This window comes from Phyllopteryx taeniolatus, chromosome 14, assembly GCF_024500385.1.
Source record: "Phyllopteryx taeniolatus isolate TA_2022b chromosome 14, UOR_Ptae_1.2, whole genome shotgun sequence".
Classification (NCBI taxonomy): domain Eukaryota; kingdom Metazoa; phylum Chordata; class Actinopteri; order Syngnathiformes; family Syngnathidae; genus Phyllopteryx; species Phyllopteryx taeniolatus.
In genome coordinates, this window is record NC_084515.1 from 18,694,870 (window position 1) to 18,721,580 (window position 26,711).

A 26,711-nucleotide genomic window follows, 5' to 3' on the forward strand; every position below is an offset into this window, starting at 1 on the left:
GGGCGGGCCGGAGCGGAAACTATGAAAACAAAGTCACTGGGAATGGACAGGCATGGAAAGCATGATGGCAAGAGTTGACGGGGGTGGAAACCATGATACAGTTTTATTTGAATTCTTTATCAAATCGATATTTGAACATTTACCCTCAGCATCGAGCTTAACATTGGTAAACTAAGGGACTAAAACAGCTTTTGTTAATAAACTTATTTTTTGTTTCTTGATCATTCTGGTAATTCAGTTTATTTATTATGTTGACTAAAGCAGACATACTGCAAATTTTATCCCAAGGGATTGGGATCAATCTCTGTGGGAGTGGGATTTTGTTTTTTCAAAAACATGGGATTGGGTGGGATTTTTTTGTTTTCAAACACTCAGGATTTGGCAGGATTTTTATCTATTATTATTATTTATTTTTTATTTTTTTTAAACACTCACGATTGGAAGGGATCGCTGTGAGAGTGGGAGGGAGAGGATTTGTTTTTGAAATACTTGGGAGTGGGATCAACCTCTGTGGGAGCGGGAGGGAGGGGGAGTCAACATCCACTCCCGTGTCAGCTTCTACTAGGGACTAAGCCTTGCCGCAACTCGTGGAAAATCGGAATTGGCGATCCACTAAAAATGTTTAGAATTTGCCAAGATTCATAATATAAACTAGAAGTATACATACAACTATACCACAAACTACGTTCCCAAAATAGTTTATTATAATTCCAATCATTTTATATTACCCTTAAAAACAAATAGCTAACATTTGGAAAAAAAGCGCCGCAAGTGTGCATATAAATGCACATGTGGCAAAGACTCTCGTAACATCTTCTGCTAGCAACCCAGGATAAATTTGGATCCTTCCCGCCATTCAAAGCAAAGCTACAGAGTTTCAGTCAAGGTGGCTCACTTCAACATAGATTCCTTGACACCAATGTACTACTTTTCTATTATGCAAGGCTCTGGCACCATCTTGTGGCATTTTCGAGAGAAAGCACAAAAACTGAATAGGTAAGTATGCAGTATCAGCGAATAGCTGGGGATAGGTTCCACAGAGAAAAACGTGAATATGCTGGACAAGGTTATAAGGGAGAGAAACAACACACTACACACAGAAGGGTGAAAAAAATATGTAATATGTACTCAGGAGGAACGATCACTCTTAACACACCCGACACCACAGGATAATCGCACAGAGACATCCGAGAATTGGCCTTTTGATGACTTTGATCACAAAGAAGGAAAATACTAAAAGTTGGCCCGATTGTTAGTTATGTGTGTACTCCACTTCAGGCCTTGTGTTTTGATTTTTAGTTGGACTTAATGATACGATGATGTTGTGTCCTAGTTTGTTCCCCTGATCGTGGAGGTGTGTTGTAATGTGGTGGAGGACAGAGGCTTGGAGTACACGGGGATCTACAGAGTTCCTGGAAACAACGCCGCCATCTCTAACATGCAGGAGGAACTCAACACTAAAGGCATTGCTGACATCGACGTCCAAGAAGATGTGAGTGGCTGCACCTTTAATTACGCTCTCTGCTTCAAGTCCGGCTTTCACCGAGCACACTTAAAATCTTGCACTTCTCCACAGAAATGGAGAGATCTTAATGTCATCAGTAGTTTACTCAAGTCTTTTTTCCGAAAACTACCCGAACCCCTGTTTACAAATGGTAAGACTCTTTTAAGTGCAGTGAAAAAGACATTGTCAAAAAGCTATTCTTTTGGAATCTTCTGTTTAAAACTGCATGTGCTGTAAGACTTTTCTGGGTCTGCTCAACAGAGAAGTATGCTGACTTTATTGAAGCCAACAGAACAGAGAACTCCGTTGAGAGACTTAAGGAGCTGAAGAAGCTGGTCAGGAATCTTGGCACCAATTTGCACACAACTTTTGTCAAATGTGATTGTTCAGAGGAACAGTTGGAACGCTGCAACTCTCCTCTTTCCCTCAGATCCAGGAACTGCCTGATCACCACTATGAAACCCTAAAATTTCTCTGTGCTCACCTCAAGAGGGTGTCTGACAACTGTGAGAAAAACAAGGTGTGGCATGAAGCGTTGCTGTCATCACGCATATTTAATACATCTGCTTTCCCCTTGGAAACAAATCTCATTTGTCTCAACTTTGTCTGTTTAGATGGAACCTCGAAATCTGGCCATTGTGTTTGGCCCGACGCTGGTCCGAACCTCCGAGGACAACATGACAAACATGGTCAACCACATGCCTGACCAGTGCAAGATAGTTGAGAACCTGATCCAACAGTATGACTGGTTCTTCACTGAAGACTGCGATGAAGATCCTGTTGTATGTGGACTTCCGTTTGTTCGTAGCTTTTATCAAGTGGTCGCGGCCTCATATTTTCCTTCCTCCTTCTTGCAGACGACGGCCGAGCAGGAAAGCACAGTGCAGTCTCAGCCTGTCCCCAACATCGACCACCTGCTCTCCAACATCGGACGGACGGCGATGTCTCCGGGCGAAGTCTCAGGTAAGCCGCTGAGATGTCTCTCTCAGCGTCGGACTCGCACACATCACCACAGCAAATATTTGTCCAAGCTAGCAAAGTCTGATCCATTGCTATTCTATTGAAGCGCACATATTTATTGATGTACTAAATATTAACCCTAATGACTGTTAGTTTTTTTTTTTTTTTTTTTTTTTATAACGTGCTTTGGCTGAGACAGTTTTATTACATTTGGTTTGACCGTAAGCATTTTTATTGAGTTTCATTGTTATAGCTCCAATTGTCCAAGTTATTTTTGTTAGTTTCTTTGCTTTTACTTTCTTTTCCTCTCACCCAAGCCATTTTTTCCTTTACCTGTGCTTTACCTGTGTTGAGGCGACGACTCCTTTTCTTTCAGTTCTTTCCTTCCCTTCCTCCTCGTCTCACATAGCCGGCATGTTCTTTCCCAGAAAGAAAATCAAACTTAACAACAAACGGATGGAAGTTTTTTTTTTTAACCCTTCTGTGTGTAGTGTGTTGTTTCTCTCCCTTATAACCTTGTCCAGCACTCACACATGACCCCATCTTGACACAGGCCAAGTGGGCGGCGTCTATCACTCGATGATGTCACTGATGGACTCTGTTTTGTCAGTGGTGGACAGCTGGGACTGTAGGAAGAAGGACGAGTGTTGTGCCCAGTGTAGCTGCCTAGTCTGCAGAAACCCGCAGCTCTTTTAAATTGGGGGCGAAAAGGAGGAAAAGAGAGAAAAAAGAAAGAAAGAGAAGTCGATGTTTGTCATTTTCCTTGTGGTGTGCACGTCTCACATTCAAAGCAAATACCCTGCATTGAGGGGATACAGCGCAATGCTGCCCTACGTTCTCTCAAAGCCCTTTTGCTGTCTCTTGTCTCTAAAGCTGATCGCAAGGACAAGTAGCATGGTACGGTCAACTTCAGGTTCGCTCCGGTCATGTGGCATAATCTGTCATGATGTCTGGGGGGAGTGGGGGCATAGTGCTGGGACTGAGCTGGATACTTTCAGGCACACATGCAATCACAAACAAACAAACACATACTGAATTAATTGCAGCTTGTTGATACCATCGTATTTGTGGATGGGACCCCAAGCGGGAGGTCATTTTGTGAATGTTGTGGTCTGGCTTGGTGCTTTTTCATTGTCTTTTGTTTTTATATTTTGTTATTAGATCAGCAACAGCCTGACACATGCTCATCCTTTGATGCACACTAGAACGCTTGACTTTGTCTGAACTGTAAATAGACCATCGATCCCACCCAAGAACGTTTTCAGGGGCGCGAGATCCATTTGAGGAGCTCTGTAAAGGAACTTGACTCAAGTCACAACCAGAAACTGATCTCTATACTTGGCTGCGATAGACAGTTCCCTTTTCACCTCTCTGATGGCCCTCGAACTACTGAGGTATACAAGAGACGAGTTGCCCAAGTGAATGAAAGATAATGGTCATGCAGATCAATGCACCCTTGTTGACGTAAAAATATGAAATGATCAAAAGGTCACTTACATTAGAGATTCATTTTGCTCTAGAAATTCCTTAGTATCTATTCGTAATCTTGGGACAGTCGCTTGAGCCTCTTTTACGCAGAGACGCCACAAAATAAGCAAATCAGAATGTTAACAGAATATTTGCCTTTTTCGCAGGACCCAGAGAAGATGAGTTATTGGGTGAAAAAAATCATTCCAAGTTCAGAACTTAGCTCTTGGGGGGGTTGCGCTTTGCTCGCCAAAATACTGTAGAAGTCTGTTTTTTGTTTTGTTTGGAAATAACAGGGTGCATGTTAAAGGAAGAGAACAGGAAGTCGTGTCGTTTGGACACAGATGTAATGTGAAGGGTTGCCAGTGACGCACACTCACTGATCTGTTCAGCTCAGGCCTTAAGTCAATGCAAGCGCATCACGCCCGCCGCTCTGTGCCACCTTTTGAGTAGGGGGAAATGCCTCCAGCTGGTCGATGGCAAAACGTGATGCTCCCTGACTGACGTTTGTGTCCGTGATGTGCCGTCGCTGCCTCCACCGTTACCCGAGCATGAGCCGCTTGTGTCCGTCTTTGTTTGAACCGCCGGGGGCTTCATCTCTCCCCCTTCTCTCCGTCTCTCTCTGCGCTTCTCTGTCATTTCAGGCTTGGTTTTCTGCCCCCTCCTCTTCCTCGTGCCCACAAACCGCTTACTTAGTGTGGTTACTTGTCCTTGTCAAGTGAGTCATCTTGCTTCCATCCAGCTGCGCTCCTTAATGCTCATGTCTGTCAGTGATGATATCAGCAAGCCATCAATCTGCTCCTTTTTTTTTTCTTGCTTGTCTTTATCTAATTGACTGGCTTTCGCAAGCCCACTGGTGGCAGACTACTAATGATTCTCTCCTTGTTGATGCAGATTCAGCATGTAGTGACTCCTCCAAATCAAAGGTGATGTCCTCTTTTTGTTGTCTTTCTCGCAAGTTGTTAATTCTCGCCCTGGTTCAATCACTTGATGGTGTGGTTTGTTTGTTTTCTTTTCCACAGAGCCTCTGGGGGTCTGGGAAGGATCAGTGTAGCAAAGAGATGCTGCGCTCTTCCTTTTTCGTCAGCCGCAAGCGCAAGAAGTCCAAAGACAAAGCGCAGCCCAGCAGTTCGGATGACGACCTGGACGCTTTCCCCAGGAAGGAGATCCTGGGAGAGAGCCAGCAGCAGCCTCCTTGGTCTCCAGCGAGTCGCACTGAGGAGGAGGAGAGGGAGGAGGGCACCAGTGAGACAGAGCAGCCGAGGAACACCTCTGAGGAACAGCTCGACAAAGCCGACGAGACCGAGGTGCCTCCCGAACTCAGAGCCTCCTCACGTCTCGCCGGTTCTCCGTTCGCGTCACCCTCCCCCTCCCCGAGCTTCAACAGCCACCCGGCGGCAGCGGTCGCACACCAGGCCTCGCTGTCGGACCCGCCCTCCAACTACGACGACACGGTGTCCGACCTCGGTACAATGAACAGCACCAGCTCCCGGGCCTCCGCACCAAGAACCAGACGCTGCAGGACGGCGCCCCTGGGACAGGATGCGGGCGCCGGCGGGCCAGCAGCCGAAGTGTGCTCCATCACCTCCGACTACTCCACCACGTCATCCATGACCTTCATGACCGGCGGCGAGCTCAACACCCTGAGTCCGGAAGTGCGCTCCGTGGCGGAGAGCAGGGGAGGGGACGACGACGCCGACGACGAGCGGAGCGAGCTCTTCAGCGAGGGCCGGCCCGCCGAGACAGACAGCGAAAGCGACATTTCCGTCTTCGCCGCGGCGTCGGCCGACCGCCGAGACCCGCAGGAGGCCCCGCGACCGTTGGCCTCCCACAGGCTCATCGACTGCGACACGCTCTCCAGAAAGAAAGCCGCTCGACAGAAGACCGACAGCGAGTCCTCGCTGGATGGCCCTCGCGCCGACAAAGATTCCAACAGACTGTCGCTGGTTTCAGGCAAGGGTCGCTCCACCGGCAGCATCAGCTCGTCGTCCCGCGGCGAGCTGGATAAGGCGGAGCCGGCGTGGAAACTGAAGATCACAGACCGGCTGAAAGTGCGTCTGCGCGTGTCAGTGGACGACATGTTCGGCGTGGGCAGCCAGCGGAGCGTCGAGGGCCGCAGTAAGAAGAACAACATCCGGCGCAGACACACCATGGGCGGGCAGAGGGACTTTGCCGAGCTGGCGGTTCTGGGCGACTGGCCGCATCAGGCCCTCTGCTCGGGCTCCCGCTCTGAGCTGTCGGCCGTGGACCGCCTGAGACCCAAATGCAGCTCCCAGGACTTCTCCATTGGCGACTGGATCGCACGCGAACGCCATCGCGCCAGCAATCCCGAGGTGAGCCTGGACCTGGCTGAGCAGCAGGGGGCGCTGTGCGTAGGCAGCGGTCCTCACAGCTCCTCGGAACTCTCGCATCGCGAGGCCGAGGCTTTGAACGGCGGCGCGCCGCAGGCTAAGAGTCTGAGCTTGTCGGCCACGGCGCACCCGCACAAACTGGCGAGTTCCCAGGTGGTCCACTCGCGCTTCTATCAGTACCTGTGAGTCTGTTTGTGTGTGCTTTGGTCGTTCAAGTCTGTGTGATGTTGGTGAATGAGCATGTTGTACGCGTAACGTATTGTCATGTGAAGTGCGTGTGAGACAATAGCTGTGGACCTTGTGTTTAAGGCATGGAACAAATACGGTTTATACATCTATTTTTTTAATGATAACCGATGTGGGGACGGACCAGGCGCAGGACTTCCTCCCTCCTTACGCAAATATCTGCCACACTGAAGACTTGCCAAGCACAGTGACACATGAATGAAGGAGTAGATTTTAAGAAAGATTAGAAAAGGTATAGATTTATAGTTTTTGCAGATGAGTTATTTTTGTGCAAATAAAAGTGATAGTATATGTGAACCAGTAACCAAATGAAGAATGTACAGACAGATGTGCTCACCGTAACGCCGACTAAAAGCTTGAGACGCTTGTGTTCGTGCTAAAATGTACGTACGTGCTCTGTGTGTACTTGAATCACATTTTCGGTACGACGTGCGCAAGGACTGCTGACGAGCTCTTTGCTGTGTCAAAGAGGCTTTTCCAAAGGTACAACGCTGACCAGAAGACAGTGGACTTACAGTATGCACACGTTAAATAATACACTTCTTCGTGGTTCGAAAGAGCAGTGAACAAAATGGAACAAAAAGTTGGGAGCAGAAAATGGGTAATGAAATTGACAAAAAAAAAAAAAAAAAACTTAGGAAGTGCCTGACAATGAAATGTTAAGGGTGCCATATTGTCTTGTTATACAGTACTGTGAATGACCTTTTCCATTGTTGACTGTCGTTCTACAGGTTCTCTAAGAATAATGCCGATCTTCCATTCCTGAGGCATTCCACTCTGGTCTTAACACATTTTCTACTTTGTTTCCACAGTTGGTTTTAATTTTTTTCTTTAACAACTTGAATTTTAAATATTCACTGTAAAATACGTAACTTAAATGTACATACGGATGCCACGTTTTAGCTGCTTTACTTCGCATTTCCATCCTACGTCGCAGGTTTCCGTACAGTCATTGTGGGATGATGATGATGGTACAGCGTACGAGGAAGCGCAAACCATGCAAATGCTGCGTTCCGCATGATTGGGAGAGGAGTGCACAGACTCCGGAAACACTGGAAATACATTTTGTCAATGGCGATGACATGTCTTGTGTTGTTTTTATTCATACAACAGCAGTGCCCAAATAAATTAGAATATCATGGAAAGGTTTATTACAGTAGTTATGTAATTCAAAAAGTGAAACGCCCACGTCATTTGGTTTGTTTCCATTTTCGAATGATCACTTCCTAGGAAATCACAGTGTCCCATCAAAAGTGAGCTATTTTTAGAACAGGCCCGTGGGTTACTTTTGGGACCACCTGCTGCCTGACCCATGGTCTGTTCAAGTAATCATGTATTTGTATTTCATTTACTGTAATACTGCGTTCTAATTTTGGGGTGTATCTGAGGTTTTAACTAGCTGTAAGCTATAGCCATTAGAATAGCCTAAAACATGAAACACTACCCCATTAAATTAACTTTTCAACGTTATTGTAATTTATTTAAATGAACCTGAGGGTGGTAGATGTTTCTCATTGTGTGGTAAATGATTATTACATCGTCTCCTAAAACTGCATTTTTGGAATTCATTGTATTGAATTTCATGATGACATAGTATTCTAATTTGTAACGGACTGGATGATTTTGGTAGGAAAAGTTACGAGTAAATTGAACGTTAACCAGTTGAGGACATGTCGATCTCTCGACGTCATAATGTTGCTTCTTCTGAATCCCGCGGGTCCCTGAAGGCGCTGTGTTGCGTGACTTGCGTGCGAGCGTGATGTGTGATTGGTGCAGAATAAGGAAACGAGCCGGATACTAACTGGGCATGTCCCGCTGTGGGTACTGGAGCTACTTGTGCTCTCGTTGTCATTGACGACAGCCGACAGTAACCTGTTGAGCTGTTGTAGTCAACCGCAAAAAACGGCAGCATCTCTTCCGTGATGTTCTTATTTGTTATTTTGCCAGCGGTGCCGTATCCGTCCGCTAGAGGGTGCTGACGTTCCGTAACAAAAGTTGGGCGCACCCTTCAGGGTTCCTACGCAAGTATGGAACTTTCACAAATTTCCAAGACTGGAAGAGAATGTAAAATAGAAACTATTATACGGAAAAATATCCAAGAATGTTACAACATCTCTTTATTTTATGATGAATATCTAAAAATTATATTTACATAGAGATCGATCCGTTTTTTTAAGGCGCTTGTTAGCGCGGCTACGATGTTCGTGTGAGAGCGCAAAGTACGACACCATGGTATTGGTGAATAGGCGATTCTGATTGGCTCAGAAAATGTCATTACATAACAGCCTTCGAACGTCTCAAGTAGTTGAAGAGTGAACTCCGTCAGCTTGAAATCAACGCCAAGAAAACAACAAAATAGGCGATCAAAAACAAAAACGTCACCGTTGATGTTTTGGATGGGACCCTGCGACAATTTGATGCAGAAAAGACCAACAGAGGACAACCGGCACACAGATAATATAGACAGGATATGTTATGTGGAATTAACAGGGGTCAGGGTTTCAAAACGGGGTTAGTGTGTTAGGTTTATTGCCTACTTTGTGTGAACTGATTTAGGGGAGGCGGCACTTGTGAGTCATATGCTGCAAAGTCGTCCTGTCAACTGGGATTTCTCTTTATTTGCACGAGCTGCATTACCTCGCTAGAATCTTCTGGAAATTATTTGGCCAAATAGTGCAACATAAAGAATCAGAATGATACACATCTATTTAATCAAATGTCACAATTTTTTTTTTTTTAACCGAGCAGTCTGGAGGTTTGGGTCTGGACAAAGTACAGAATTTTTAAATTGCAAATGTGGGGGAACCCTGACCCTTTCCAGACAAAGAAAAAATAACAAAGACACCAAAAAGCTACGGTTCAAAATGCTTTATGTACAAGTTGCACATACAACATAAAGACTCAAACATTGTCTTATTTTATACACTTTGTACGTCATCAGCTGACTACAAACCACTGACGCTAACTAATTCGACTGGTAAAGAGTTTTCGCCATTTAGCACACAAAAATAATTCACAACATAATGAGACTTCAACATGGAGAACTCCCCAGATCATCTGCTGATTGTAAATCTACATTTCCAAACCAGTATAATATCTTCCACGAAACTGTCAAATTTATCAGTAAAATGTTTTTCTTGCTCACAAACAGAAAAAGAAGTCATATTCCCTCACTTCCATCGTCAAGTGGGCTTCTAATATTGAACGTCCGCCCACTTTTTAAGGCACGGTGACTAAAAAGAACCCAAAGAGTGGACGCGATTGAATATTTGTACACGTTTGATGAACTACAACATTGTGCCTTTGATTTGTCAAACGGACGCAGCCACGCAAAAGTACCAAGGAGTATTAGGCCAACCTGAAAATCTGCCTGTCCTTTTTCTATATACTGCTTATCGTCGTTAGGGTTGCCAGTCGTCCTGGCATATATATATATATATGTGTGTGTAGGTAAAGTGCATATATTTATTTTTTTTTACATAAAGGTTGTATATTATCGAGATCAAATTCATAATTTTATGAAAAAAGCGTTCTAATTTAATGAGACTAACGTAATGTTTTTTAATGCTTCGGTCTGAAACCTCCCATGTCTAAATTTCGTAGATTTACTTGTTTCTATAAATCGCTCTGTTTGACAATACAGTGTTAACGGTTCAACAAACGTGCCGTTTTTTAATGTATTTTTTTATTTTTTATTATTTGGTTCCCTGAAAAGTGTTGCTTTTGAAGATATGAGGATTCCGCGCAACGCCAGCGATACATTTTTTTAGATTTAGTTGCAACTTTACGAGAAAGTATTTTCAAGATGAAAAGACACATTTTTTTTTTTAGATTAAAGTTGTAATTTTACCACAGTAAAATCCGATATTTTTGAGAAACAAGTCCTAACTTTAGGAGAACAAAGTTGAAGTAACCTGTGATGGGACAAGCCGAAACTTAAAACAAACACAATTTGTATGACAAATGAAGTTGTATGTTTTAGAGAGGGGAAAAAAATCATAATTCCAAGTGAAAAAAATTTGCACATAAAAAGTGTGTATTCAAGAATGGTTTGTTTGTTTGCCAGATTAAAGTATTTTTTAATGAGAAAAAGTTGTAAATTTTTGAGAAAGAAATTTGTTTTTGAGATACTATATATTTTTGTGAAAATACAACAAATTCTCCAAAATAGAAACTCTTTTTTTATCAATAGATAACTTTACCTTTGTAAGATTAGGACTTAAATCTTAAGTGTATTTTTTTTTCTCTCTTCTTCTCAGTGTCTCCCTAATACTCCTTTGTACAAAAGACAAACGGCACTTACTGTATAGGGTGGGAAAACACCAAACAGAGAGTATTGTACTTGTGAACACAACAACCAGTTAACGCGTTGGCAAGGCGACCGTCACCGGGAACTAGCAGTTCAGTCTCCATGTCGATAGGGGGCGATATTTTGTGCTGAAAAGTGCTGGTTTCCTGGAGGCCCCACCTCAGTTCTGTTTTACTGCTCCGTCTCGCGCTAAATTGTGGCAAACACACCACGTATCTGGTCCTATCCTATCTATCGAATATCCTAATTTGACTTTTACGTTACACTCCGCGACCACGAGATTAGGTACGCGCGCGCTGCGCTCACCTCATGGCGTCCAAAACAGCAGCTCGATCCAAAATTGTGCAACATCGACAAAGATAATAAGGCTGAGTTTTGATTGACAGTTGGTAAAGAATAACTTTTCAAAGTATTTACCTTGACTTTTTTGAGCGACGTGATGGCAATTTTTGTTTACGTGTGCTCGACAGTCACAGCGAGCTCCACCGAACTCACCGAATTCATCTATTGATTATTAAAATTGGAATTAAAAAAATCGTTAGTTGCAGTCCTACTATGAAAGCTATCAAAACTTGAGCATTATAAGCTATGTAAAAATAATACAGCTTGTGTTTTGGAGTGCATTAGATTGTACCTAATAAACTGTCTGGTGAGTGTATTTTCCGGGCTGTAGGTTGTCAATGTCCCCTCTTCCGTTTTCCAGGATTTCCCATCGGACAACACGGCCGATTCTTTGAAAGGGGTTAGGACATCTGTTCACGTTCCCTCTGGGGGGGCAGCAGCCAGCACAAGGTGAGGGGGGGGCGCGGGGCAGCGGGGGCGGAAGCCGAGGCCCGTCGCAACGTGCGGGTTCGGCACTTCCGAGTCGGGTCACTTGATTTTGTTACATGTTGCGTATTGTGCCAGGGGCTCGGTGGGGGTGGGCTCGGACGGGGCGGGGCGATCGATCCACGGGAGGAGGTGCGGGTCTAGCTGTCGTCCTCGTCCGCTTCCCGCCGCACGTCCTTCGGCACTTCGGGTAGCCGGAAACACTCCCCGAAGAAATTGACCAACGAGCGGCTCAGGTGCTTCTGGGTGTCCTCGCTGTGCAGGAAGTGGCCCTCGTCTGGGTAGATCTGATAACAAGGAGACAACTCGATCATTATACGCAAGGCGGTTTTTTTTGGGTTTTTTTTTTTAGAAAATTATATTTCAACCAAACTGAGTCACTGATTCAATTTAACTCACACCTGCTAGCTTTGCACCCCCCAAAAAATAAAAAAATGCCTTTCAAAAATATGGAACTATCCATCTGCGAATGAATGATATGACTGAATGCTATTTATCCTGGCCGACATCATAAATCGTAAGTTAAACAATCAACAACACACGCACCAAAAAGAACAAATAGCGCAGCGAAAAAAGGTTAAGGCTGAAACGCAGCTTGTAATTGCCGTACCCTTGGAATCTTTCTCTCCAAGTTACAAATAACACAAATAATATCACATCAGTACAACACATCGTTTCTATCAACTCTAACCCTGCTACACACACATATATATATATATATATATATATATATATATATATATATATACTCACACAAATATGCTTATGCATACATATGTGCACCAACCATACACACCTGAACCCAAAATCATGAATATATACATACATTACTTATGTCTTATTCAAAACAGGTAATAATAATAATAATAATATAATCACTAAGCACGACACACACACACACACACACACACACATCTCACCTGAAGAGTGTAATTGGCCTTCTTGCTGATTAAATGGTTGATAAACTTGGCCGTGTGCTGAAAGTGAACTTTCTCTACAGACACAGAGAGAATACAACGACACAGTAAAAAAAAAAAAAACGCAGCCGATCGTCTTTATCGAGCAGTGAAAAACGTTATTAGATACCGTCTGCTGTGGGGTGGATGATCAAGTACTGCTTCTGCACCAACTGACCGACTCTGTGAGCTAAATTGGACATCTGGGGGGGGGGGGGGGGACACAAAAAATGCTCGCGGTGAGAAATATGCTCCTGATTGATGTACGATTTGAAAACGTGAGACATGAACGTGATTAATACCGTGTATACTTTGGAATCAGTCTTTAAGCCCAGGTATCGTTCTGAAAATGCCGACGCTGCGGTTCAGAAAAGAGACAAAGGGACGTCATCAAAGTATTTTACTGTATGATTTGCTTTTATTGATTTTGATTTGCATAACGTACAAAAAGGAATATCAAAATAGCTTGTATTTTTTCTTTGATTTTTTTTACAGTAGATTTGCTGAGATTTTAGTTATAACGACATCAGCAATTGAATTTCTATATAAACCAGGGAAGTTAATCTGCTTGTACATTTTCTAAATTGATTTGCCTCCATATATTATTCAAATGTAATTCAATAACTTTAGCAATTGCTTTTGTACAGTATATAACAATACATTGTCTCTTTAATAACTTAATTTATAAATATACTGTACTTGTCGACTTGCAGGGAAGTTGACGAGATGGTTTCATAATGAAATCGGGACGTGCAATTTGATTTTCTTATCGTCTCGTAAGACATCGGCAATCTCGGTGAGTCTCGCGCGGTTACACAAATAAAATAAAGTTATACCGTAAAGCTCGAAATCGGTGACGGGCGAGACCGCAGTTCCGCATTTCAGCTGAGCGAACTCGTCCGAGCTCAGCAGCAGTGTGGCTAAATATCCTCCGTAAGCCTGCACAACAACATCCCATTCAGAAAGCTAACATGGATTTGAAGATTGAGAAAGACCCGCAGGATCGCGCGGAGCATCACCTTTCCGTACACTCCCATCCGATTCTTGTCGACGTAAGGCTCTTTGGTTATGAACCTGGTAACGAACGACGCAGCGCACGTCAACAAACTGCAGTTTTGCTGCAGCGGAACAAAACAAATGCAAATCCCAAAAGTGGCACCTGAGCGCCTCCAGCTGGTCCCTCTCCTCCAGCTTCCCCAACCTCCCGTGCACTTTGTGGAGGAGGTTGGTGCCCCGGAAGCCGCTGCCGTGGCCGTCGAAGCGGATGACGACGGTGCTGAAGCTGCTCACCAGGATGGTGGCCCAGTCCACCTGGAAGCGCTCGGTCACCATCTGGCCGCCGGGCGTCCCGTCACTTTGTTTGGGAAGAAGACAGAGTCCGGCTTAAGCCGCATTTGCGCCTCAAGTAGCCTCGCTTGGAAAACTAGCTAAGGGGCGTTAAACGATCGACCTTGTGAGTTTTGCTCTTTCTTTTTGTGGCTTTCCCCCCTCTTAAAACTTATTCCAAAAGAAGCCGCAGCTTCAGCAAAGAAGTGAGACGAAAACCATACATTGGAAGTCGCGTGAAGTGAGCGTTCAGTGTTTCAATGGTTCACTTCTTTGTACGCTTGTCTGACAAGAGATGCTGTATCTGTTACAAACGGGTACACGTGTACCACACTTAAGGGGTTCATTGAGTTATCAGTTGATTTTGTGTGCGTGGGGGGCGGGGGCGGGGGCGGGGGCGGGATCCGAACGTTCCAGTCCTCCGACCCAAACTGGGGAGGACAAAGTAAAGCGATTTGTATTGGGTCGTACTTACACGAGCAGCAGTAAGGGGTAATGGGCTGCGTCTACAAACCCAGCCGGCTTCAGAATCTGCATGATGAGGGCTGCGCGCGCACACACACACACACACACACGCACGCACACACACAACAGTTAATGGCCTTTTACACTCACGCAGTCTGGTATTTGTCAATTACACACAAACGCCTACTGTAGTCATCGATGCTGATGGTCTGGTACTCCACTCTGGGCATCTGCAGGTTGTTGTACGTCGTGTTGACTCTCTTGTTCGTCTCCACGTCCAGCAGCTCTGCAGATAAACACACACACACACACGCACGCCGCCGCCGGCGCGTGACAGTCTGCGCACGAGTTAAGTTCTCTTCTCGCAAATATGAAACGTCGCACTTACTCTGTTTGTCCTCTGTTCTGTAGACGGCCACACTGGGAATGTCAGGCCCTGTGAAGGAAAAAAAAAAAAGTCTTATTTTAATCATAAACATCATCATAACTTCATAATGCATACATTATTTCATGTATTTTACACACTGTAATATTTACTTATTACACAATATATTATTAAATATTGAAATAAGATATTAAGATGATTTATTCTTAACCACACAGGCCTCATTTTTCCCATAATTTACTTGATTAATTGTTTAAACTGTAAATAAACCACAAACTAAGATCCTAAAGTACTTATATCATTTCAAACGTCTTACATTTTGTTTTAGCGAACATGTTGATAAGAAAAACACGACGACAAAAAAAAAAGAATCATTTTATTTAACCCGCAAAAAAACCCTGAATGAAAATGGAATAAATCCTCAACAACAATCGTTCAAAAGGGATAGAAAAGAGCCATAAGTCACATGACTTCAAATGGCTTATTGATTGGATTTTGATCAAATGCACCGAAAGTGCGCAAGTATGTTGCTTTCCTTTGTAAGCCGTGAAAATGTTGCTCTCACGGTGGCCGTCTCGCCACGCTGCACTATTTGCATATCTGTTGTTGACCAATACTGGCCACTCGTGCCAGACTAGCATCTGCAACATTTGCACAATCGACATTGTCCCAGACTATCGCACTGCTAGTCACTTGAAACTGTCAAAGATTCTCTGTCAAGCCACTCATGTTTTGAAGTCCGTGTTAAAAAATGTTTCTTTTTTCTCATGCGTAAATTTGAGCATTTTCCATCTCTAAAATGATCTTTTTTGCATGTTTTTAGTAATTGTACTCTCTTTGTGTTTAAAATGCTTTTAAGCGGTCTTTCACTTTTCTGTACTTCAATTTTTTTTCCCCCGTTTGTTTGAAAATGTGTTTTATCCTATAAAGCACATGCGTTACCTTGTGTATGAAATGGGTGCTATAAATATATTTGCCTTGCCTTATAGACGGAACATAAAAACCGCAAATAGCTGGGGATAGGTTCTCCAGAAAAGTAAGGTGAATTTGTGAATAGCCAACTGCGAATTGGGGCGATTGCTTCGGTTGTTTTAAAAAAAAAAATCCAAAAGAAATCAAAGGCTCGGAGGTGGCTGACCTTTACAGCTGAGTAGGAAGTAGCGCATGTTGTGACTGAACGACACGTCCACATAGCCGCACTTGAACTGGCAGGACAGGCAGCAGCGGTTGAACGGAGGAATCGTGTCCGTGCTGTAAAACGCCATTGCGGGCACGTGACTCGGCTACATTCAGGAAGGGCACGAACACGGGCGTCAGCGTGTAGGGGGCGCCCGGGACGCTCCTACCTGTACAAGTGTCTCCGCTTGGGGTCGTCCTCCGTGCTCAGGAAGTATCTGCAAAAGAAGCCGGAAAAGTGAGCGCCAGTCGTCTGACGGTGCAAAGGCGCGCGCTCGGATGCCAACAAACTGACATGAGGTTCCTCTGGTGGTTGTAGGCCAGGATGTCGGTGACGTCCCAGTCTCCCGAGGTCAGCGACTGAAGAATGTCCGTGCTCGTGTTAGGCTGAGACGAACACAGGGGTCAACACGGAAGCTCGGAGGCCAAACACATTTGCCCTCAATCGTGCCGTGCCGTGCCGTGCCGTACCGTGGAGGTGGACATAGAAATGTGGAAGAACTTCCCTCTCCCACCCTGAGGAATCGCTCGGATGAAAAAGAACTTGTGTCCGTCGTGGGAAAAAAGCGGTGCTTCGTTCTGCACAGCGGAAGAAAATCACGCGTCTCTCCGCTGCGTAGACTCGTTCAGGTGTCAACGTGTGCGCGTGACGCTTCTCACCTACCTGTCTGTGCAGCCAGCTTGTGCTCTCGTCTTCATGTTTCTGAAAGTGACATGAGAAGATTATGGAAGCCTTTCCCAGACACAAAATTGCATCAAGGAAATGTCTAACTTTTTTTTCCCCCCCCATTTCCACTCACATTCACACTCATGTACAATTTAGAGCAGTGCTTCTCCAACTTTGTAGACCAAGTACCAGTTTTCAGTTCTTGAAAATGTAAGGCAATTATTGGACTACAAAGTGAAATACAACTGAACTATACTTGGGCAGTGATTCATTTGTAGAGAGCGTGTTGTGGGGCGGGGGGGGGGGGGGGGGGGGGGGGCGTTGGGGGGTCAACAGCATAACTTCAACTGTGTTCCATATTCACTTCGCTTATTTATACTATACTATTTGTTTGTACATGCTTCATTTTCAAAGCTCTTTTTAACTTAGAAAGTGTAAGAAAACTACATTGGCCTACAAACACTTAAATATAAAAATATATATTTCTAATCATTTTCCGGAAGTTTAAGTTTCGGGGGTTCGACTTGATAAGGATTTAAAGCTAACAGAGGGATTAAACATGCAATGCCGATTTTGGCCACATGGGAGCGGCAGCAAGTCTTTTTAATTTTTCATTTTGCATGAGTCTTGAGTTTTTACAGCACATAGGTCTACAGGAGCTCCTTGGTTTCCATAAACTAGTTTGTAACTAGTATGTATCTATTACTTATACTGGTGGAGACATAAACAGAGAGGTCAAGATAACTTTGGTCTCGATTGACGAGTCGCCATCTTGGGGACTTATAAGGTGAAAAAAAAGCAACAGGGAGGATCGTGAACCAGGGAGAACCAATGAGGATTTTGCCACCTCTGGGAATTCGAACAATGAATGCATTTTGCCGGACGTTGCACCTTGACGCAGACGCCTGTCGTCGCCTCACACAGAGTCAAGATGGAGTTGTTCTGCGCTCTGTTCAGCCAGTTGACAGCCAGTTTGGTGCTGGTGGCCCATTTCACCATTGTGATGTAATATTCCTTCCTGGAAAAGCCAGCAAAGACCAGGGACAGTGAACTCGCAGATTCTTAAGCAGATTAACGACACCTCCGGACGGGCTCTCACCCGATTCGGGGGTCATCGGGTTTCTTCATGACCACAGTGTGCAGAGGACCGTTGAGGCTCGCCACCGACAGGTGCACGGCAGGGTTTGCCTCCCCGGCCTGCAGAGGCCCAAAGGAAAGCAGATATGTCAGTTTGGGTTTCGGCCGTGACACCAAAAGCCAACCGTGCTACTGGCTCCAGTGTGAAACAACAACATCCGCATGTTAGAGCACACGGGGGGAAAGAGGGGATAATTACGTCAGTTTACCACATTGTCATCATGTGCAACTGAAAATCTCCCCGCCCCCCTCAATTGTAGTGAGTTACCTTTGGGTAGTGGTATTCCAAAGTGTTGGGATATGGCGTTCCTGTGAAGAACGGGACTTCCATCTTTGGCACCAGCGTGTCGTTGATGGTCATGTAGGCAAGACGCAGGCCATCGGGAGACCACCAGTGGGCCTTGTAGCTCTGCAGGATCTCCTCTGGGCAAAAAGCAGGAAATCGAACGCGCTCCAAAGACCAAAAGTCAGAGCAACTGCTTCCAAATGAATGTGGGCCAATTAAGGGAAATTGAAAATGCTACGTCACGTATTTTTCCTGTTTTCTATTCGCTAGATCTCATTTAGATGCGAACATTTTTGAAGTGGGCACTGACAATAATAATTTACGCATTTTGAATGATGTTTGGGTGCAAGAGGTTGTCTGGAAAAAGCATCATTGAAATACATTGACAAAATGGTCCTGCCTGTGATGGGAAAAAAAGATCAAACAAATCAAAAGAAAGAAATCTATCCATCCATTTTCTTTAGCGCTTCTCCTCACGCGGGTCGCGGGCTGCTGGAGCCCATCCCGGCCATCTTGGGGCGAGAGGCGGGGCACACCCTGAACCGGTCGCCAGCCAATCGCAGGGCACATAGAAACAAACAACCATTGGCACTCACATTCACACCTACGGGCAATTTAGAGTCGTCAATCAACCTACCACGCATGTTTTGGGGATGTGGGAGGAACGCGGGATTGAACCCTGAACCCCGGTCCCCAGAACTGTGAGGCAGTCGACCGCCGTGCCGCCAACATAAATCTAACATATGAAAATATAAAATGTAACGTGAAATGTGAAAGAACAAATCGAAAATGTAATTATATAAACTAAATAAAGGCTTTCAAATATACACTCTAATATGCATAGAAGATAATAATAATGAAGAAAAAAAACAATAAAATAAGGTTAAGTGATGCCTTGATCCAAGTGATTAATCCGCTGTTACAGTACGTCAAAAAGGCAAAATTATTCCTCATATTACAGCAATTAAATAAAGATTACTGCTTGACAAAAATTGTGGCTCTACATTTTTTGTTCTTCAAAATAATAATCCATTGACATTACTCCCCCCAAATCCTGCCACCACGTTTTTAATCCAGCAGGGGGCGCAATAGCTTTATGGAAACAGCCTGTTGCTCGTCCCACATCAACATTTGTAAGCCATAAAACGTGTGTAAAATGATCTTTATGGGCTTTTGAACGCCACAAAACAAATCTTTGCACGGTAATGAAAATGGATTACGTCTTTCATTTGGCTTTCTGGCGGCCACAAAAAAAAAAAAAAAAAAAAAAAGAAATAATCTCATTAATAAGGACACGATTAGAGCCGACCCCCGCGGCAGTTCACCAAAATTACAGATCGTAACTGGCATTTTGTAATGGCATTACACATTCATAACAGTGATTATTATTAAAGCCCCCGTGGGAATGAATCCTGAATTAATAACAGCATTTCTGAGAAAATAAGTCGCCATTGACTGGTTGAATGAACCTGGAAGCTTCATCGTAAATGACAGCGGGGGTGCTCAAAACGGACAAAGCCGTGTTGAAGTCAGAAGAAAACATTCAAGGAAATAAAATGATTTCAAAATACATGCACATATAATTCGACATGAGCAAGATGGGTAATGATGAGTCATGTCATGTCGTTCGACCGTGTTTTCTGATTTGTGACGTCACAGATCTCTTCACCGGTAGACTCGTTAAAAGTGCGCTAGTTAGCGGCTAACTCAACGGTTCGTGTCAACGGCGACTGGAGGAACTTTTAAACATCTACAATGTCTTTCTTTTTTAATGCAGTAGTACCTTCATAGAGCCAATCAGCCAGGCCATTGAAGACCACACCCTCTTTTCCGGTGGAAACCAGGCGGATGGTGCGACTCTCTACTGTTGCTCTGTAGTAGATGTTGTTCTCAAATATGAAGATCTGGACCCAGATGCAAGCAGAATGGGCAACCTAATCATAAACCTGCACCAAACACAGTACAAGTATTCATCTTTGGCAAAGATATGAATATTCACTTTTGATTGGCACTGTCGTATGGCGTGAGAGAACACGAGGACCCACCAATTTCCAAACAGGTGACCTACAGTTGCCTCGGATGCTATTTTACTTTTTCCAAGTTATTATACCTGCCTAATTATTTTTTGAAGTCATTACTTTAAGATACAGTTGTTATTTAGAGGCCGAATTCTTTGCATGCCGTGTAAGCGGCAGTTTGACCGCTTATTTTTAATTCCGTCCGATACGTGCAACAGCAACACAACGACAGGTGAAGTCACATGAATTTCGTTCGGTTTCGCAGCGGTGGAAAATTCTTTTGCCAAACCGATCAGAATTCAATTTTCATCATGTAAAGCGTGAATTGTGGCGCCGTGACGTCATCATCTACGCACTTGAAAACACTTCCTACCACCTCCCTACAACGGCAGATGTTTGACCTACTTGTAACTTGTGTTCATCTGTTGCTTTGACGAAAGTGGGAAAAACAATTGCAACTACTTTTTGTACAAGCAAGTGTTCCATCAATGCGAGATAACATGTTGTCGCTTTAATGTGCTTCATGTGGTGTTAAGAGTACAATCGAATTTTGCCAAATGGCGAAAGAAACTCTTCGAATTGGCAATTATGCTAAAAGGCAACTAAATGTGATTTCATGAGCAAACAGACGAGGGAGGGCGAAAAGCAGCAACCGCAATCCCGCCGAGGCACAAATGAAGTTGTCGAAGTGTTGGCGACTATTTTTCCAAGCATTACTTTAATTTGCATTCATTTTCATCTTTCTCATCATTGTCTCTCTTCTTGTACATCAATATAACACCTGTGTGTGTGTGCGCGTGCGTGTGTGTGTGTGTGTGTGTGTGTGCGTGCAACCCGCTGATTGCTCTGTCACAGCGGAGTAATTGCTTGTGCTTTAATATGGGCATCTTCATCTCTGTACATCTGATGCTTGACTTCACACACACGCACACATTTACACGCTGATGTGCGCGCCGTGATTAATGCTTCCATCTCTGATGGATGTAAGGCCAAATCATTTTGTTCGGAAAGAAGGTGGAATACAAACGGGGGGGGAACAAGTCGGATAAGAGACAATAGACAAGAGCGCAACGTCTCATTTTTCCTGGCGTCACCTTTAACATGATGTGCATCGGGGAAGTTTCAGCTCACAAAGTTCTCTTGCAGCCTTTTAATAAAATACTTATGATTCAGCATGTACCAAGTAAAAAAAAAAAAAAAAAAAAACATTTAGAAGGAGGTAGGAACATCATTTTATATCACTAAAGCAACAGTATGTGTCTTACTGTAGCTAATTTAAATTCCTGCCAATGGTCCACAAGCTTAACAATTGTAGTTTAAAATACTAATAGCTTCATGGCAGGTGCACGGTCAACTAACGGTCATGGCCGAAGCGACCCCTGATCATCTACTTTAGCAGTGTTAAATATTAAAGGGCCTGCCAGGACATGTTGCGCTAGTGCGGTGCTTGTACAGACGTGGCTGAGAACGGAAACAATCTGACAATATTAATTTCATGCCGTTATGGAAAGCCGATTGGGCATTTATTAGATATCCTCGATATCCCCCTGAGAATGCCGTCCTGAGCGACTGGGCTTGTAGCACAGTATTCTGATGAAGTTACTTTAATGGCATTTATTTCATACATAATTAAAAAAAACAAAAAACACATGCTCTCCTTCAAAGTCTAATATGTTAGACGGAGTGGTGCAGACGTCCCACTGGCGACGGCACATCCGCTATGTAAGGTATTTTCATATTTAATGTGGACTATAATTTTCAAGTGGATTTCGGTGCCAATTTTCAAGTCTCAGGAAAACTCCACGCTCCATGATTTACAGCCAGCCTCAGACTTCAGTGAGTTCCGCGTTTTTGGTGGTAGCGCACAAATTCCCAGGTTATGCAACGGTGGGCGTGTCTGGACGGGATAATGCGCGTACTACAGGTGAAAAAAATAATGCAAAAAAAACCCCCCAAAAAACAGATACGAACAGGAGAATTTGGCCCTAAGAGAGCAAGTGTGTTTTAAAAAGTAAAACATGTTTCCATTGTTGTAGGACATTTCTGCACACTAGTAGGACAACAATGGCAGACTAGTAGAACAACTACATGTCATTAGTTTTAGTGCTACTAGTGTGTGACACATGCATATTAGTTGAGCCTAGTTGTGTTACTAGTGCAGCACAGTAGTTTACTAGTAAGGTTTAACTGCATACTAGTACGCCAAAAGTGGCACTAGTAGTGAGAGACGTTCCGTTTTACTGGTGTGTCATCATTCTACTACTGCGCGTAATTGTCCTTCTCGCGAGGATAAAGTGTGTACTAGTACAGGAACCTTAATTAAGATGGACATCAAGGCTATGGAATAAATGCTTAAACGGCTTTTCATCTGAAATTATAATATTGAATCTACGAGTTTTTAGCATGATTGAGTTCGCTTCTGGCCACGTGACTTCACAAATATGCACGTGTGCCGCTCTCGATTCGTATTCACCACGGAGATTCAAAAGTCGCCGATCCTTCACAACTACGCGGGAAGCGACAAATAACAAAACCTCTGTTGTTCAATTCTTCGGTTTAAAAGCTGCGGGAAGAAAGCTAAACAAAGCGGCAATGATCCTGATCCTGCTGACCCGGCATATCAATGAGTGCAACCAAATGCCAAACGCATGCAAACAAAACAAAGTCATTGAGCACACTAGTTCAATTTATCTGCTCGGACAGAACTAAATAAAAATCTGTGCCCGAAGTGTTTGATGATACACACACTGACATTCTCTCTCACACGCACACACACCCACACACACACACACACACACATCAGCCTGGGCCATGTGTTTTGGTTCCCGTGGCAACAATCCAAATAATCAGCTCTGCCACCAAGAAGCCATCTGCCATGCTGGCGCTCACCATCACCTGTGCGCCCCCTTCAGTCCAGAGGGTGAAATGCATGTTAAAGTTCACCTGCTCTGCTATATTCAGGTTGGTTCGAATGACACAATTCCGATGTTTTGTTCGCAAGTATTGGGATGTGTGTCATGGCAGCATTAAAAAGAAAAGAAAAACACCTGAATCAGGTATCGGGCCTCTTCCAAATAACTATCAGATATCTGCCAATACGACTTGAGCATAAACACAAAGATCAGATATACCCCGTCAAAGAGCACAAATAAACACCTGCTTTAAATGTATATATAGGGAAAGAATTGAAAATGAACATTAGAGTTGTGTTCATCATTTCATTTCAAAACAATTGCAGACGGCAGCCAGTAGAGCAATGGGAAGATGACCTTCATTTCGACCAATCCGGGAAAGAGTCAGCCCAGCTAAGCGCTATGTTTAATATTTGCTGTTTTGGCAATTTGGGCATCGGCGGATTCGTTTAATGTGCTCCGTGACGTGAATGAAAAAGAAATCAAATAAATGAATAAACATCGGATACACGCATCAAATCAGAATTTGGCTTTTGGACCTGCAGGACGGTGTGGTTGCACGTGTGCGTGTGTGTGCGTGTCCTTACCATCTGTTGGCCTTTGGGTCCCCACCCAGCAAACTGCAGCACAGCTTCGTGGACCTCAGGAGGGTTCAAGGGCCAAGTTTCCCTGCGGGGGACAAACAACATGACAAACGTGTGCACTTGGATGCCCGGTGTAGTTGCGCTTTGCGACAACACACCAGGAGATTTTTTTTTTTGTGTCACGGCGAAGGTCACAACGAGTTGGGAAGCTAACTGAGGGCCAAGCTGAATTCAGCATACAAAGCATTATTAGACCCCCTAAAGACCCCGTAAAGTGAATTCAGAGGCGTGTTTCACACGTTTGAAGATAACTTGCTGAAAACATGAATGGACTGACAACGACCCAGTACTGAATTTCAACTGATCCGATTTGACACAACAGCTCGGTGTCGTTATTGAAACTCCCAAGAGAATATAACGACTATTTAAAAAAAAATAAAAAAAATCACATTTAATTAAAACATTTTTTGAGGAATTCAACATGCTGCAACATAATTATTAAGATGCAAATGCTGTGTCCTTAATGCATGGGTTGTCTTTAAATAACGCCCGAAAATAATTTGAATAAGGTCTCAAGTCATCTTTTTAGGGAACTTTTTAAGAAGGCAATTTCTGTCTGATACGTAATTAACTTCTCAGGCTTGAAGACTTAAAATTAAATTGCAAATCAAAGCTGTAAGAGGAGGGGGGCGGGGGGGGGGGGCAGCAGCAAAACACACCTCACGATATTTTAAATGATGGGGATGACACAGACGCTGTCAGGTCAGACGTGTGCGTGAGGACCAGTATATCATTTTTAAAATAACATTTCAAAAAGTCTTACTGTGTTACAAGGCTGTAAATGATGTACTTGGCCACATAGGAGTGCTGATAGATCTGCTCAGAAATAAACAACACATCAAATGCCGAGAAATTCCCGCAGTGGAAGGAAAACTGCTGCTGTTTTCACCAGTTTCAAGTTGAAGGCGAAGAGCACTTGCTGCAGGTCAGGTGACACTTGATACCTGGCGGCCTTCGATCTTTCCTGGATGGGATAGAGAAGGGGGGGGGGGGGACAACACAAGAAATGACAACTACACAGTATTTGAAGTGAGACTTGCAAGTTGGACTTAAGGTGGACTCACAAACATCTGGTTTGGCACAACAACACGTTTCTCCTCCGTGTCCACATTAAGCTTGACGACGTCGCCTTCTCTTGTGCGATACAGCAGCTCGTTACCTGCGCTCATGAGATAAAACATCGTCATGGTGACTTCACATTCACTTCCAAGTCCTCAAGAACAGGGCAGGACAATCTAGACCTCAACGTGCAGCGCTCGGGTGGGCGAGGCGCGGCATGGTTATTCACGTGGTGCGGGGCCACTCACTTATTGCGATAAATAACTCGTAACTATGCGAACTTCCTGGGTAAGCCCTCGCTTGCGCTCTATTTCTAAAGATGTTTATCATTTACATAGCCATCCCCACCACACTTCGTACATCCGGGTCCACGACCTCCGTCCTGCACGCTTCCCCTCCGGCCCCTGTCCTGTCCTGTCCTGTCCTGTCCTGTCCTTCCTTCCTTCCTTCACAGGGTGTAGCACGACATAAAAGGGATACAGATCCTCCTTTCTGCTTGACCGAAGAGCCGAACAGGACCAAAAAAATAAAAAATAAAATCAATGTGCGTATACCAGGTACCAAATATTTAATTGATCAGATGTGTTTCACCAAAATTGAATCAAAAGTAAAGTCAAAATGTAATTGTTTTGATTGGATAGATTGAAAGCAACCAGATTTCTTGCTCTGCCATAGAACAACAACCTGTGAAAGCTTGTAGCTGGTATAAGAAGTAATGACGATCTAGCCAGGCATTAAGATGTATTTCACACTATGAAATTGTTCTCATGTGTGGGATTAAATGTATGATTTGGTGCTCTTAAAATAATGAAGTAAATCCTTTTCACACTGTGAGCAGGAGGGGGGGGGGGGGGGGTCAGGCAGAGTGGCACCGATTGTTCCACTTGCCAAACTTCCGTTCTGTTTTCGTTTAAAGTATACTTGCATAAGATTAAGTGAGATTAAGTCCCAGATGTTGCCTATTGATAGTACAATATCCTGGTTGGAGCACTTTACTTTACTTTCGAAAGCAGTCGCCGTCTTGTCTTTATGGTGCAGATGAACGTGACTGGGAAACACTTTTGCATTGTCTTCGCGAGTCAGAGGTGAGTCCAAAGCCGAGTGAGGCAAGAAGCGGCTCGGCGGGCATCAGCGACGTGCCCACAAAAATATTGATGCGGACCACTGAGGACGGAAGGTCATTGGGCCCAAACGGGGCCGGATTGCTTTCAACTGAGAGGCGAGGCGCCACGCCGCAATGATTTCGTCAGACGCTGAGGACGTTTTCATCAGCCTCCTGAATGAAACGCATCTTATCGTGCTTGTCACGCATTCATATGCCAAACGAGATTTTCAATTGTTTCAATAACAGCGAGTATCGTTTTCCCCATTTGCTCGGACTATTTCCGAACACAAAGAAATAGTGGCCTGCCTCACAGTTCGAAGCTTCGGGGCTCAAATCTCTGCTCCGGCCTTCCGTGTGGAGATTCCACGTTGACGGTATGTCAACATGTTTCAAAAGCCGTTATATTGTTTCTTGAAAGTGTAATTAAATCAAAGTGGCTGAAATTCACAGGGGTAAAAACTTGCATGAACTGGGAATATTTGTGGTCCCATCTTTGATTTGGAATGTTCATCCATGAGTCAATGGTCCACCTGGACGTGTGCGCCACTTTTTGTGGTGGCAGGCGAACCGCCGTTTTCACGCGTGCCTGACCGACGACACCTGACAAGATTTGGGGAGTCACTGAAGCACATGCGTTCGTCAAGCGTACGTCGAGCGTCGGTCGATCGCAAAGCCGACGTCGTTCCCGAACTGTCAGCAGTAGCTGACATCAAATAGGTCATTTTGCCCAAGCGCATTATTTGTGTGCATTCCTTGATGGGCAGTTGCCGGATCGATGGATTGGTTTGTCGCGTTCCTGTGGAATGTGCTCCACCGTTCACCTTATTTTGGGGGGGGGGGGGGGGGACCGACCACTGTCTTTTTTTGTGGACCACTGTCTTAGAAGAAGGCTGAAGCGATAAGGATGCTT

General features: G+C 44.3%; 2 protein-coding genes across 8 annotated transcripts in view; one reads left to right on the forward strand and one right to left on the reverse strand.

The window, feature by feature from the left end:
• Positions 1-7,609, forward strand: part of arhgap21b (Rho GTPase activating protein 21b) — a 33,492-nt gene extending 25,883 nt beyond the window's left edge. Inside the window, 8 exon segments of the mRNA XM_061796975.1 lie at positions 1,334-1,492; positions 1,577-1,655; positions 1,766-1,839; positions 1,935-2,024; positions 2,119-2,286; positions 2,362-2,467; positions 4,826-4,857; positions 4,954-7,609. Of these exon segments, the coding sequence (XP_061652959.1) occupies positions 1,334-1,492; positions 1,577-1,655; positions 1,766-1,839; positions 1,935-2,024; positions 2,119-2,286; positions 2,362-2,467; positions 4,826-4,857; positions 4,954-6,468 (2,223 nt within the window). The 3' untranslated portion in view covers positions 6,469-7,609.
• Positions 7,610-9,381: 1,772 nt separating this feature from the next.
• Positions 9,382-26,711, reverse strand: part of dpp6b (dipeptidyl-peptidase 6b) — an 87,993-nt gene continuing 70,663 nt past the window's right edge. For 5 of the 7 annotated variants that reach the window (XM_061797253.1, XM_061797256.1, XM_061797252.1 and 2 more), the window contains 22 exons: positions 24,702-24,796; positions 24,527-24,601; positions 24,401-24,453; positions 23,581-23,662; positions 19,847-19,967; positions 18,046-18,200; positions 17,740-17,837; positions 17,532-17,658; positions 16,638-16,676; positions 16,445-16,552; positions 16,269-16,360; positions 16,144-16,191; positions 15,936-16,048; positions 14,600-14,848; positions 14,423-14,492; positions 13,781-13,975; positions 13,641-13,695; positions 13,458-13,560; positions 12,924-12,979; positions 12,752-12,824; positions 12,586-12,659; positions 9,382-11,952 (listed from right to left, as the gene is read on the reverse strand). In XM_061797253.1, coding sequence (XP_061653237.1) covers positions 11,806-11,952; positions 12,586-12,659; positions 12,752-12,824; positions 12,924-12,979; positions 13,458-13,560; positions 13,641-13,695; positions 13,781-13,975; positions 14,423-14,492; positions 14,600-14,848; positions 15,936-16,048; positions 16,144-16,191; positions 16,269-16,360; positions 16,445-16,552; positions 16,638-16,676; positions 17,532-17,658; positions 17,740-17,837; positions 18,046-18,200; positions 19,847-19,967; positions 23,581-23,662; positions 24,401-24,453; positions 24,527-24,601; positions 24,702-24,796 — 2,228 coding nt within the window. In that variant the 3' untranslated portion in view covers positions 9,382-11,805. Of the gene's footprint in view, positions 11,953-12,585; positions 12,660-12,751; positions 12,825-12,923; positions 12,980-13,457; positions 13,561-13,640; positions 13,696-13,780; positions 13,976-14,422; positions 14,493-14,599; positions 14,849-15,935; positions 16,049-16,143; positions 16,192-16,268; positions 16,361-16,444; positions 16,553-16,637; positions 16,677-17,531; positions 17,659-17,739; positions 17,838-18,045; positions 18,201-19,846; positions 19,968-23,580; positions 23,663-24,400; positions 24,454-24,526; positions 24,602-24,701; positions 24,797-26,711 lie in introns of those variants that run through there. The other 2 variants (XM_061797254.1, XR_009791755.1) reach the window with 2 other exon arrangements.